We start from the raw sequence: 13,518 nt of genomic DNA, 5'->3' as shown, positions 1-13,518 counted from the left end.
ATTCAAAGGGCAAAAATTTTCACGATCGCGAGCAACAAAATCGCCCCCACAAAGCTAAATTTTGAAAAGGCAATAGGTATTGTACCCGCATCTCAGGTTTGGCAAACGTGATTTCCATAAACATCAAGAAAATAGACAACAGTTACTTCCGACACGGCATATCATGGAGTGCCATGTGGATCATAATCGTTGCCACTTTAAGTTTTGCAACCGCAACAAAAGCATCTTAACCGCGAAAAGCCAGTTGCGTCCGTGATTCAGGTGTAGCAATCGCGATATGCTCTGACGGTTCATTTAATACATTATCTAAAGCTATAAGCAAAGATTTGGCCTTGTACCTATTTGTAACATCTCTTTGATAGTTAGAGGAAATAAATATCTCCTCTAAGAGACATTTATTATTTATCAACAACCTTCCAAAGAGCCATATTCATTGATTTTCTTTTTCACACCTTATTCTCACTATTTTTGTGTATAGTTAATCTTGAATAAGTTGCAAGAGCTTCTATGCACTTGTGAAGGTTTTTGTATGAGTCTAAGTATTAAAAGCACAAGTAATTAGTTGTTGAATTTTCATTAAAAGTTCAAAGGTAAAAAAAGACTTGGTGAGGGATTGATATACTAAGGAAAGAGGTTCAGTGTTAGCTTACTAAAACACTAAGGCTGTGCTTGGTAGAACACAATGTAATGTAATCAACTAAGTAATGAAATCAAAGAAGCAACGGAATGCAATGTATTCATTATTCCATTACCATGTTTAGTTGTAATAAAAAAATTTAATATTTAATTTATTTATAATAGTTAGTATAAAAATAACATATTAAAATAAATTATTAAAAATTATTATTTTTTAAAAATATTATCGGTTGTCAGAATCCGGTCATTAGTCACTCGAATTTGATCGTCGATCGCTGGAATTTAGTCGTCGGTTGCCAAAATTCGATCCTCGATCGCTGAAATTTAGTCATCGGTTGCTAAAATCTGATCACCGGTCATCAGATGGTGGTTGTTGGAGATATTTAAATTATATTAATAAAAGTAAAATAAATAAAAATAAAGTAATCCTGGCTATATAAAATTTTTTATGTATTGAACATTTCATCAAAATAAGAATAATTGATTATACTTGGGTAATTTTTATTACATTACATTAAAAAAGTTTTAATAAACAAAGTAATGAAATATGTAATATAATGGTGATTCCATTACATGCTTCATTATATCATATCAAATATAACCTAAGTTGTTGAGTGAGTTTGCAATATCCTTGAATATAACCTAAGTTATTGAGTGAGTTTGCAAAACCCAAAGATAGCAATCAAATGTTGATTATAGTAAAATATTCAAATGTGATTTTAAGAACTGAACGGAGAGAGAATTGTTCTCGAGGTTCTCTTTATCTTTTACTTATTTGATCCTTGTGTGATTCCAAAACTCACACTTCATCTATCTTTTGCAATTTGAAGTCAAGAATACAATCTCCTCTCCCCCTTTCTTATTCCAAAAGACAACAAATATGATATATAAATTAATATAAATATCCAAACAACACTTTTCTTTAGAGCATGCTCTGACATTGTATCCATTTATCACTTAAAATCTCAAAGCATGGATGCATGAAAAGCACAAGGTGCGATTTTGACAATGGAGGCATACTGATGGCAGGTGGTAAAGGCTTGAGATTTGAAGAAAGTTTCACATACATATATTTACATTATTTAAATTTAGCCAGCTTTGCCAAAGTCGGAGGCAAATATACTCGCCCTAGATAATTATTTGAACATTTTGTTTTTTCCATATAATATCGAACCAAATGTATTTTTCCTTTAAATAGAAGATCTGGACAAAGAATCAGTTCCTGTGATCTTGATATTGCTCGACTCTGTTAACAAATCATATGAAGTTAAAGAATATGGTGGAAGTACAACATCCATGTCCTTGCCAGCATGGTCTAGCATACTCAGGGTAGGCAGTACCTGCATAGATGTTTAATGCCAAAAATTAGCTATATTAGATGTAATCTCTTCATCTTTTATCTGTGGTTATAAACTCTCAAAAAAAAATCAACAAATAGCACATCATTCAATTGTAAGAATTTCAGTAATGTCAAATGCTCGCGAGATAAAGAAGAAATAGACGACTCTGATGAAGTGGCATTGCTTCTACTCAAGTATACTGAACTAGAGGAGAAGAGCAATTATTACCATAAAATGAAAATGCAAAAACTGCTAGCCTGTAACATGCATAAATAACCTCAAATGCTAGTGAAAGCCCAACTAAACTTCAGGTCTAGTTTTGGTCCGTCTCTATCATCCTATTATTTTCCAAGTTCCAACATCTTCCGTTTTCTAGTGGTTATTTCAACTTTGCGAAATTTGCAATCCTGTCTCCAGTATTTTAACTATCATCTTGCAACAAATACATCCAGAGAATTTAGAAACATTAGCCAAAGGAAAGTAGAATTACTCATCTACATGCATAATAAACTCATCCAGTGACATGAATTTCTAAGAGAGTTGATATACTATGTTGATACCCAAGGGAGATTGTCATCTCCGCTAAGGCATTCTCAAGGACAGAGTAAGAAGTAACTCTGATAAGCAAATGCTGGTTGATAGATAGTGCAACACTCTAGTATTGAATGCAGTGAGAGGAACTGCATCACAGGTAGCAGAAACACGGGAGACATTTGAGGTTCTCCAATATGTATGAAAAAAATCAAAGATGGAATGATCCGAACATTTCCATAAAGATAAAACAGAAAGACTAGATAGTGCATCAGCATCCTTAATTCTGAAGAATAAGAATCTTTATCGACTATCTACAGGGCACTTGCATTCAGAGTTTGATATGCTAAATGCTCAACATTCACTCTGTCCAAAATTCATTTACGGAAATTTTTCTCTTGTTTCTCTTGTTTCTTCTGTTTTTATTTTTTATTTACTTTGTTTTTTTTCTTCTTTAGAAAACAAAAAGGTCACTTCAGCCAAAATATGGGAAGAGTTTGATGGTGTCTTCTTCTCAAGAAAGTTCTCACATTCCCTGTGCCCAAAATTCATTTTGGAATTTCTTTTTCAAAAGAAGGAAATGCTTAATACAAGCCAAAGTAAGGGAAGAATTCGCTCTTGTTATCAAGAAAGCCCTCAATAGCTGATTGTGTCATTGTTTTTCACCAAGAAAACAAGGTAGAGCTAAATAATTGTCAAGAGAGGGAAGAGAATAATTTTCCAATACCTTCTTCGGATCATTGAAGGAATTCTCATCCATTACATTAGCGGAAGTGAGTAGCATCTTGGTAGATCCAGACAGCTGAATAGAATTAAGCCCCAATCCATCAATAGAAATTTTAAGATTCACTGTACTGCTCCCAAAGTTCACAACCTGAAATTGTATTCACTTGATAGTGAGATTTTCATCCAAGAAGGGTAAACGAAAACTTTGGGGACCAAACATATTATCATATCTCCAAACTGTGACAGAAAATAAGCAGGAAATGCTAATCTTAAAAACCCATTAAGGTGTAATATAAGACCTTAATTTTCAGATAATTTTTACTATCCACTGAGTTCTGCCAAATAATTGCAGATGCAATAAGTGAAGTGGAGGAATTTGTTTGAAGGGTAGTGTTGATAAGAGTTGCTCCACTTGAATCCATAAAGAAGCGCTGTACCCAATAGCTAGGAGTTCCATATAGCTGCGAGGAGTTGAATACAATTGCATCTGGGTTCCACCTTCAACACAAATTTTTAAACATCAGTGTAATCATGAAATTATTATTTTATACAGAGATTTAAGCAATTTTTCTTTCTAAAAATAAAAGAAAAGATATGTACCTCCTGTTATTGGAATGCACAAAAAGTGGTGCATAGCTTGCCATTTCAACAATATCACTGCAAGAAAGAGAATAGACCCCTCATAATATTGCCTTCCAAAGAGCGCTGAACCAGAAAAATGGCCTCTTGACCAGGAATCAAACATTTCCTCAAACAATAAAACAGAATGATCCATGAATCCTATAGACTTTCAGTTTTTTAGAATTTTATCTTGTACTTAATAATTGACAGTAGTCGTAACCCAGATTAAAATCATAACAAGCAGCACGCATCTAAGCCAAGTTTACATTGAATCAGCATGTCGAAATAAAAGGCAGGTTAAATAGCATTTAACCCTCTAAAAGTATTGTAGCTTTGCACATTGGTGAGCAAGAGAAAATAGGAATGAAAAAGATTAGAGAGCTTCAGTGAGCCTCCATCAAAAGTTGAATGCCTATTTAACTTGCCTACCTTCGTTATCATCCAACACACACACAAACATTCAAAATACTCAATTAAGGCCTAGTCCAAACTACTTGGATTCGACTATATGGATCCTTTTTTTTCTTTTCTCCATTTTGTGCAATTTTGGGTTACATCTTTGAAATGATGCAAAGCTACCAGAAGCTCTTGCACTACTTTTTTCTAGCTCAGTTTAGACCTATCCCTCCCTTTCCTTTATTCGTCTACCATATAATGTTTGCCCTTCTAACTGGTCAATGACTCATGTGGCCATTCTCTCTCTGTCTCTCTCTCACTCACACAAATATGCACATGAAATGAAGAAATAAATAAAGAAATATGCTAGGAATTGAAAATTATTCTGACAAGTTCTCAAAAACTAGCAAACCTGTTCTTTTCCAGCCCAATAAGAAATGCAGCTTCAGCAAGTCCAGCTAAAAGACTTCCTGTGCCAGCGTCTTTTCCAGTCACAGCATACTCACTCACAAAAGCCTAAAAATAGTGAACAGTGAAAACTTTCATCATAAGATTCATTGGTTACCATACTGTAGAACCATATAACACATACCTTGGGACCCTTGCGTGATGTTCGATCAAATTGATGCGCCATAGAGAACAAGTTGTTGGCAGATGTATAAACCTAGTTGAGAAATCACTTGTTACCAATGACTATATAAAAACATTATAATGTAAAGGAGATTTGTAAGTATTTGTAAGGAAAATTATAAGTCCAATGGCAAGATAATTTACATGAAAATCATAGTAATCAGCTGGGTGATCCAAAGAATGAGAAGATCCATCACAGTTTGAGATTATTTTGATGTCAGGATAGACACGTTTTATAGCATCGTAGAATTTGAGGTAATTTCCTGATCAATCGAAACACATAAATTTGAGTTCTCATATTGCATTATAACATTTGCAGACATTTTGGATAACCTTTATGAAGAGAATGCATCTTAATCCACTATTAATTAATTAATGCGATGTTGAGATATAACCATGAAATCATACACCAAATCTCATGGAACATCATCTCCCAAATCTCAATGGAAGAGTATGATATGAATAAAAAACTTAATTTCAACAATGTAGATCCATATTACTGTTTCTTTACAGGCCTGAGAGAAAAAGACACCACTGTCAAAAAAAATAAAAAAGAAGTACATGGCATCTCTTAAGACGTTATCTGAATAGATTATAACAAGCTTGCATTTGAAGTGCAGACATAGACAATTTAGACTCAAACCCATCTATTTCATCTAAAGCAAAACAAGTTTATGCTTCTTCCTAAATGTATGTAGTACCTAAACTGACGTTGGCACATAAAAACAGACAAAAACCATGTACTTGAAATAGTATGCGAACCTCGGTAATTTTTCTTTCCACAGTCCTCATTTCCAACTGCAACATATCTCAAGTCAAAAGGCTCTGGATGTCCCATTGCTGCTCGAACAGAACCCCACTTAGAATTAGAATCGCCTCTAGCAAACTCAATACCATCAAGGGCCTCCTGCAATTAATAAAAATATTTACGCTAAATGCCAAATACAGACAAAGAAAAGCTTTTTTTTTCTTTAGACATTTTGGAGAGGAGAAAATAAATTACTTGAACCTATGTTGTTATCAGATATTGGTTTGCCTCAAAACCTTACAAAAACCTAAAGATGTGTACTAATAAAGGAATGGTCCGATTATGCTAATAAATTAGCATATTAGATTTACTATCCTAGGCATGAAATATAGAAAATGTAACAGCAGATATCTGTTCCTTAAGTTCAGAGACTAAAAAAGTTAAACATACAAATGCAAAAGGAGATCACTATAAACTATGTTCACATAGGTGCTTGAAGTCCTGCTTTAAGAACTTAACTAACAATAACAAATCTAGAACCGACCAACAAATCTAGAGCCTGCTTTAAACTTTGCCATATCAGCTCTGAGTCAATTTACATTCACCAACTTTTTTTCTAATCTTCTTTTATCTTCCAACATAAAATTTCGTATAAGGATGCTGTTTCCCAAAATATATAATATTTTATTAGAGCCTGAATGACACCAAATTAAACCTCAGTGGTAAAAGAAGATGTGAATTAGGCTAAAGGTATGCAAGGCACATATCAGTCTCCGGACATAGAACATAATTGAGTAAAGAAAGTGTATTTTGATTTCGTACTCTGCAATAAAACAAATTTTATGGACAGATTTGCTTCAATTGTGAGAGATCCTAAATCAAAATGTAGATTTTTGACTTAAGGTCATGCAAGCGGAAGTAATGAACTGGTAGACTTACTTGCACAAAAGGTAAAATGCTGGTCGTATCAACTTGATCATTATGGCTGATTCCTACAGACAGTCAAGGACAGGGAAAGAATAAATCAAACCAGAGCAAAACAGCGGAACATGCTTAAAATCAAGTATATGGAAAGTACCATTGTTAAACACCCATATCGGCGATGCTCCAAGATCTTCTGATAGCTGCAGAAACAGTTAATTATGTTATAACGCTTAACCAATATAAAATGCAAGTCGTTCAAATTTCAACATTACGTCATCCTATACCGACAAAATAGACAAGATACCTACTTGAAGAAACTCAAAATAACCAAGGCCATCATCAGTCCAATACATCCAAACATCACCAAAGTGCCCAGGTCTCTCCTCCCATGGTCCAATTGTTTCCTTCCAGCGAAATGCATTTCTTAACCATTCTCCTTCAACGAAACAGCCACCTAAGTACAAGGTACTATCATAGTAAGTTGTAAACCTCTTAAGGCGGCGACAAGATTATGCTGATTATAAGTGAATAGAATGACTCAAATAGTCATATAAATGATTTAGTAAGTTCAAGAAACTGAGGGATCATGCCAACTAATAATTGTACCAGATAGCCAGATAAATGAATGAATGAACGATGTATGTAATTTCCAGCTCTATCCATTCCAAAGAACATATGTCATGGAGTTCATTTCTAGTTTCTGGTATCTAAATTTTCTAAATAATGTAAGACAACCATCCTAAGGAGCCAAACACTCACATAAAATTAAGGGGAGAGAGCCTATAAAGTGCTCAGAATCTGTCAAACATTATGATAGTTAACAAAGTGACTTTCACTTTAGGGTCTACATTAATAAATTTTAGCATTAGTTTGAAGGGAAGAGTCTCTTAGGAGATGAGATTTGAGAAAGTCCATAGGATGTATTTCCTAAGATAGTGACTTCTTTTCAATTTATTGCATAAAGTTTGTCAGATCAGTGGATGGTTTCCAAAAACAATCTCCAAACAAATGGAGTTTGTTGATAGTAGTCAGCAGTGTTATCAGTAGCAATATCCCAGCAGGCAACATCTGCCAGGTGACATCCACAGGAGCCAATGATGACTGATAATGGTCAGAGTGCCCAATAACAAGAATCAATGGTACGTGGTGTCTGACAACGATTGCCTATGATGACAAGGAGGACAAGTATGGCCATTAAATGGTAATAAAAGTGATCCAAGGAAGTCATATGTTTAAGCCCAACCCTGAAAAAATAACATGCGTTATAGAATATGAAGCACAAACGATTATTCCTAAATCTTGGCTTGTGTTTACTAGGAAAGTGCTTTCCATTCCATAGCAATTTCCTGTGGTTATACCAGTCATGAGAACAAAAATACATCTGGTCCAGCTGATTAGAAGGATGCATCATACCAAAAGTATGTCTGACCTCTTTTGCTGCTATAGATTTGGATTGAATTCTGTTTTCACACAATTTTCCCCAAGAAAACAAAGAACAGCCTTGCTTACATCATTCAAAAATATCTTTGATGTTTCTTGTGCTATAAGTTTCTTGTGTATTTAGAGCTTCCTGAACTATCTGTGACATTGCTTCTCAACTCCAACCTGGTGAATCCTCTGTGGTTCCAACAAGTTGGGGTGAAAGTCTGACTTGGCTCTATAATATCATCCCAAAACTTAGTAGAATACCTCAATCACACACCAACTGTTGTCAATCAGGAAGCAAATGCTGGAAAACAAAGGCAATGGCAATCCCAAATTTATTCATTTTTGCTACTAAAACAGGGCCTACTTTCCAGTTGCCAGTTGATGTTCCAGTTCAGCATGGAAAATATGTAGAAAATGCAGAATGGAAATGAAAGGAAGTTCCCAGGATTCCATGTATAAGAAAACCCGGTGAAGATATAAAGTATGACACTGAACCTCATTAAATGCAGCAAGAATTTGAAATGAGAAGGCATATTTAACTAGAGATAAAAATAAAAAACAATGAACTGTCACACTTAAATGATAAGGCCAATGAAATCCAATTCAGAAAGTCAGCTTCTAAGTGTTATACATAATGCCATACATATTGAGATCCATATATCTGAAAATGGAATATTTATCGTAGATCCAACCTTAGATGAGAACTATTCATACATTAATAGATCTATAAATCATCATATCTTACATACCTGGAAATCTGAAAAATCGAGGTTTAATATCTACTAGCATTTGAACAAGGTCTTTTCGAAAACCATGCCCCTGTCAAAAGTGAATAAGAATGCAGTCTCAACGTTGTCCATCATATAAAATAAAATTTGAAAAGCTGTTTGAAAAGGGATAATAGCAATGGAAATGGAACCTTTGTTCCATACGTTAATCTTACCTACATGAGAAAAATATGAGGTATAGCGTCGAGATGAAAATAAGAGAGGAGAAGATAACTTGGATGAAAAAGTAAATTTATTTACTGATAATCATTGAAAAAGTTTGAACAACATTAATGGGAAAGTACCTTGTAAGTGTCAATGGGCATAGCTGACACTTGATCAAACCATGTCACACCTTTTTGGGATGTTTTCAATTGAAGTCTTGAATTATGATTTGTTCCTTTGGCTTCCAATAAAACCTCTGCCTTTGTCCAGTTCAGAACATCAGAAGCAGAAGCTCTGCAAGGAAAGCATACAATACAAACTCAGGTCTGCAAAGAAGCCATTGATTGTAGACCATCAATAAAATTGCTCTATCTATTCAAACAATGCTCACATAATGTTGGCAGTAGCCAAGATCTGCAATCCACTTGAATCTGTCAATGAGACAGATATATTGATTGATCCCAAGGAGCGAACGTAAAGAACCACTTTATAGGTCTTCCCTTCTTCTATATTCTGGAGGAAATAAATGTATTAGGACATAAATTGGTAAAATTCATCTATAATTTTAAAAAAGTAATGTACAGAAAAATTATGTAGTTATTGAAGTTATTAGCAGAGAAAAATCTAATATTCCTATCATCTCTATGATTAAAGCTCCTCCAACTGTTATAGACATTAAAGCCTCAAGGCCTCAATAAAGTGTCTGCTGCCAATTCATTCACATAGATCAAAAGAAAGAGGCACATATAATAAAGTATCATGTTTTGATAGTTCTCACCATGCCCCAGAATCCGGGATTGTATATACCAACCCCACCATCTGGGCAATTATTGCTTCCTTTGCTGTCACAAAGCACATCCATTCGTAGAGCGACCTTATTACGCTCAAAGCAAGAAGAGCGGTCAGTAGATACAATTATAGTTGACTCATCACCAATTATAGACCAAGGATCAATATTTGATGGAATATTAGGGCCCCCGGCTTCAAAACCTAGAAGACAAACAAAACGAAAAGACTTCATGAGGCTGATATTTTAATTTATTACTGATAATTAATGTTACATTACAATGACTCAAAAACAAAGCAAATGACCATTTTCTTTAAACACATAGAAGTATCAAGCAATTACGGCTTTTCAAATCCATGCAGCAAAGCGAATTAGAACGAGAATCTTAAATCGATTTGGTGGAAAACAATGCGGAGACATCTTTCTAGTACTACTACAGAATTAATAGACATACCTCGGTTGTTCACAAGCTCTCCCCATATCCCACCAGCGCCAGCATGGTTTATCTCCTGCAGCAAATGACTTCAGATATTGTCACTGTCCATACTCTGACCTCCTTACATCTCAGATTACTTTACCATTTTACCATAGTCAATAAAAGTAACCCTAATAATTTGCTCATACACTTGATAAGATACAAAGATACAGAGCATATGCTGGTCTAGTGAAGAAACATACTAAGCTATTATAAAGAGATAGATGATAGACCAACCTCAAAGAATATTCCAAAGAGTGTCTCAGGTATAGGCCGAGAAACGGAGGCATCAACAAGCAATTGTGCAGTCGGGTTGGCTTCAAATTCAACAGCAGAGCATGTATATGTAAACCAAAGGCCGATGAGGAATAAATAGAGAAAAAGAATAGTGAAAGAGGCCTTGCAAGAGGCCATAATGTTCATTCACTGGCACTGCATCCAATAACACCACTCCCTACCATAGCAGAACAGAACATAAGATACACAAAAGTAAGGACAGATCAATCAATTTAATCTCCTTTTATAATTGTTTAAAAGAAAGTAAGCAGCAAGCCAACACAATCTTGTGCCTTAAAGAAAGAAGCAGCTGTGATTGCGATTTTTTAGTATGAATTAGATTGGCAAGCAGTGTAAGAAAGATGAACTGGATAAGAGCAGATACAGAAAGAAAAACAGAAATACAGAAAAATGCGAAAAATGGGAAATCCATTGAATGACACAAGCAAGCAACATTTGTTATTGCGGTATTAGGTAGGCGTAAAGTGAAGAAACATAGAGAGATGTTACGAGTCACACCTGAGGACCTTGAAATTGTTGTAGCTGGAGCAGAGGTAGTGGGTGACCGGTAGCGTTGACTGATGTAGAACTGTTCAGCTCAAGCTGGGCAGAGGGAGTAGGGGGTTTAAGAAATGCGCTGGTGTTATCACAACAGACTGCCGCGTATTCTACGCTTTTATCGTTTTTTTTTTTTTGGTTTATTTTGTAGACTTTGCTTTCACGTCAAATGTTTCTATCCGGCAGTGGATTGCAAGCAAGTATTTAGAATCAGATTTTGCGTTTGTGGAACCCACGTTCTTCCTGCTAAGGCACTTATTGCTTGCCTTAATATGATCCGTCTCATCTTCATGAATCTGTATCCATTATTACAATTTGGTGCCATCCCATAATTCATGTAGAGGTGTTTATAATAAGTTATCATACTTTAATTTATTATTTTAGTTTTTTTCTTTTCTTTTTTGCTTTTTAAAGGTCTCTCTCACCTAAATTCTACTATACGAAAATTCCATTTTACACTATGGCCTCCTCATATCCCTGTCAACCACATTGGTTTTTTTGAACTTGAAGAATTGAAAATATATAGAAATTCTTTTGAAAATATCCTAAAATTAATAAAAATATTATTTTTATTATGTAAAATTTCTTTTCAAAAGTATTGTTTTTCTAATTTTTTTCAAATTTACAGTGTGAGTTTCTAATTATTTAATCAAAACTGTAAATTTTAAAAAAATTAAAACACCATATTTTTAATATTTAATATAATAAAAATTAAAAAAAAAATTAAAAAATCATAAATTTGATAAAACATAAAAAAAAACATGAATATTTTTATTATTTTTTTTAAATATATAGTACTATGAAGGCCTCATGGAAAAATAGTAAGTTATTATATGATATATAAAGAAACACAATCACGAGGGTAATAAAATCTTTAAGAAGGTATTATATGTCACGGGGCGTATAAGAATAAATCAACTAGTTCAATACTTACTTTATGCAAAACTTAATTAAATATTTTATTAATAAATTATATTTATGAATTGTTCTTATCTTTATATCTTATGGTTAAACTTATTATACTTTATATCATAATTACATTGGTTATTTTTATCAAAATTATTATACTTTCTAACATAAATTAAATAGTCAATAGAGGATATATGTTAAATATTTTTTATTAATTTTAATTTGTATATCAAATATAGATATAATAACTATCCTATCATATATAAAAGTAAACATTATGATAATAGAGCTGGCCGATTTTTGTTCGCAGTTTTGATTCCAACCGATTTGAATCAATTTTTAAGACAAAAAAATTAATTAAAATAAATTATTTTTTGTAAATTAGAGTTGGATTGGATAGTTTCGGTTCCAGCCGAGGAGAAACTGCTTTTGAACCAATCTTTTGATTTTGAGTTGGTTTTAGTTCCTTTCGACTAATCCGATTCTATTTATCTAATTTATAGATTTTTTATTTGAATGTTAAAAACTAATATAAATACTGTTAGAAGTATGAAATATGAAAAGAAATAAAAAGATCATACTTAAATTCTAAATTCATTATTATAAAAAGAATTGAAATATAGAAGCATAGAAAGAGAAAAAAAGTTTATGCAGTTTCAAAAAAAACTTAAATGGTTTTAATATCTTCTTATTAAAATAAAATTTTTCATTTTATTCTTTAAAGTTGTTTGTAGATAGAAATCATAAAATATTATAAAATTACATAATGATTAGACTTTTTTCTACAATAAATAAATAAAAAATAAAAATAAATTATTAAAAAAGAAAAAAGTAAAAGATATGAACAGATTGAAATGATTAAAAGCATAAATGAATAAAAGAATAATTAAAGTACATAAAAGAAAAGACAACATAAAATTCATTAATGATTCCTGCTTACTATTTTCTTCTATTTCCTAGATCTCGTTCTAATTTGGTATCAGAGCCTATTGGGTTCCGGGATTAGAAGCATATCTACATTACAAAGATTTTACATTCATTTTAGACTGCATCAGGTTTCCTATAGGCAAGTTCTGTTCATTTTATGTGCAATAGTAAGACCCGACGGACAGGGCAGTAAAGCTGAGAGCTGTGGTCCAGGCTTGTCTAGAAAGTTATTTTGGTTTAGGTTAAAATGAATTTAGAACCTTTTTTCTGTAGATCTTCTTCTTTCTCAAATTCTTCTGCCTCTGAATCATCGAGGTACAAAGGTCTAGTAAATAGTGAAGAAATCACTATTAAAGATTTTTCAAAGCATATTGACGATTGGGAAATACCCAAAGTCCAAAAGAAACAAATTTATGAGTTTTCAAAGTTCCCTCTCTTCAAGACTGATTTTACAATCAAGACTGAAGAAAGAGATATCCAAATTTCAAAACCTTTTGAAGAGATTTATCTCTTAAATCCAAAGACCCTCCAAAAGCATATGGAAAAGGATTATAAGTATATCCACATAGGTCTAGTCCAGGTAGGTATTAAGCCCCTTACCAGAGAAGGTCTAGATACTTCCATATTAGCCGTCCTTAGGGATGCTAGGTTTACAAATTTCTATGATTCCCTGT

General features: G+C 33.3%; 1 protein-coding gene across 1 annotated transcript; it reads right to left on the bottom strand.

The window, feature by feature from the left end:
* Positions 1–1,659: 1,659 nt before the first annotated feature.
* LOC8289520 (alpha-L-arabinofuranosidase 1) lies at positions 1,660–11,293 on the bottom strand. The gene is made up of 18 exons (XM_002523626.4): positions 10,970–11,293; positions 10,412–10,628; positions 10,154–10,208; positions 9,691–9,902; positions 9,304–9,425; positions 9,053–9,206; positions 8,730–8,799; positions 6,861–7,006; positions 6,707–6,752; positions 6,568–6,620; positions 5,643–5,787; positions 5,025–5,143; positions 4,843–4,914; positions 4,663–4,766; positions 3,834–3,890; positions 3,533–3,731; positions 3,235–3,381; positions 1,660–1,976 (listed from the first exon to the last, which is right to left on the bottom strand). Exons 2-18 carry the CDS (start codon positions 10,595–10,597, stop codon positions 1,827–1,829), a joined length of 2,037 nt encoding a protein of 678 aa, XP_002523672.1. The 5' UTR covers positions 10,598–10,628; positions 10,970–11,293; the 3' UTR covers positions 1,660–1,826.
* Between the last annotated feature and the right edge of the window lie 2,225 nt (positions 11,294–13,518).

This window comes from Ricinus communis, chromosome 10 (assembly GCF_019578655.1).
Source record: "Ricinus communis isolate WT05 ecotype wild-type chromosome 10, ASM1957865v1, whole genome shotgun sequence".
NCBI lineage: Eukaryota > Viridiplantae > Streptophyta > Magnoliopsida > Malpighiales > Euphorbiaceae > Ricinus > Ricinus communis.
This window is presented reverse-complemented; position numbering and strand designations above follow the sequence as displayed.

What these genes read in the sequence shown, in the direction of transcription:
- LOC8289520 (XM_002523626.4), bottom strand. Translation starts at nt 10,597, where the DNA reads ATGAACATTATGGCCTCTTGCAAGGCCTCTTTCACTATTCTTTTTCTC. An exon ending in GCATTTTACCTTTTGTGCAA is followed by an intron (nt 5,788 to 6,567) that starts GTAAGTCTACCA and finishes TATTAATTGCAG; the next exon opens with GAGGCCCTTGATGGTATTGA. An exon ending in AAAATTATCTGAAAATTAAG is followed by an intron (nt 3,382 to 3,532) that starts GTCTTATATTAC and finishes ATACAATTTCAG; the next exon opens with GTTGTGAACTTTGGGAGCAG.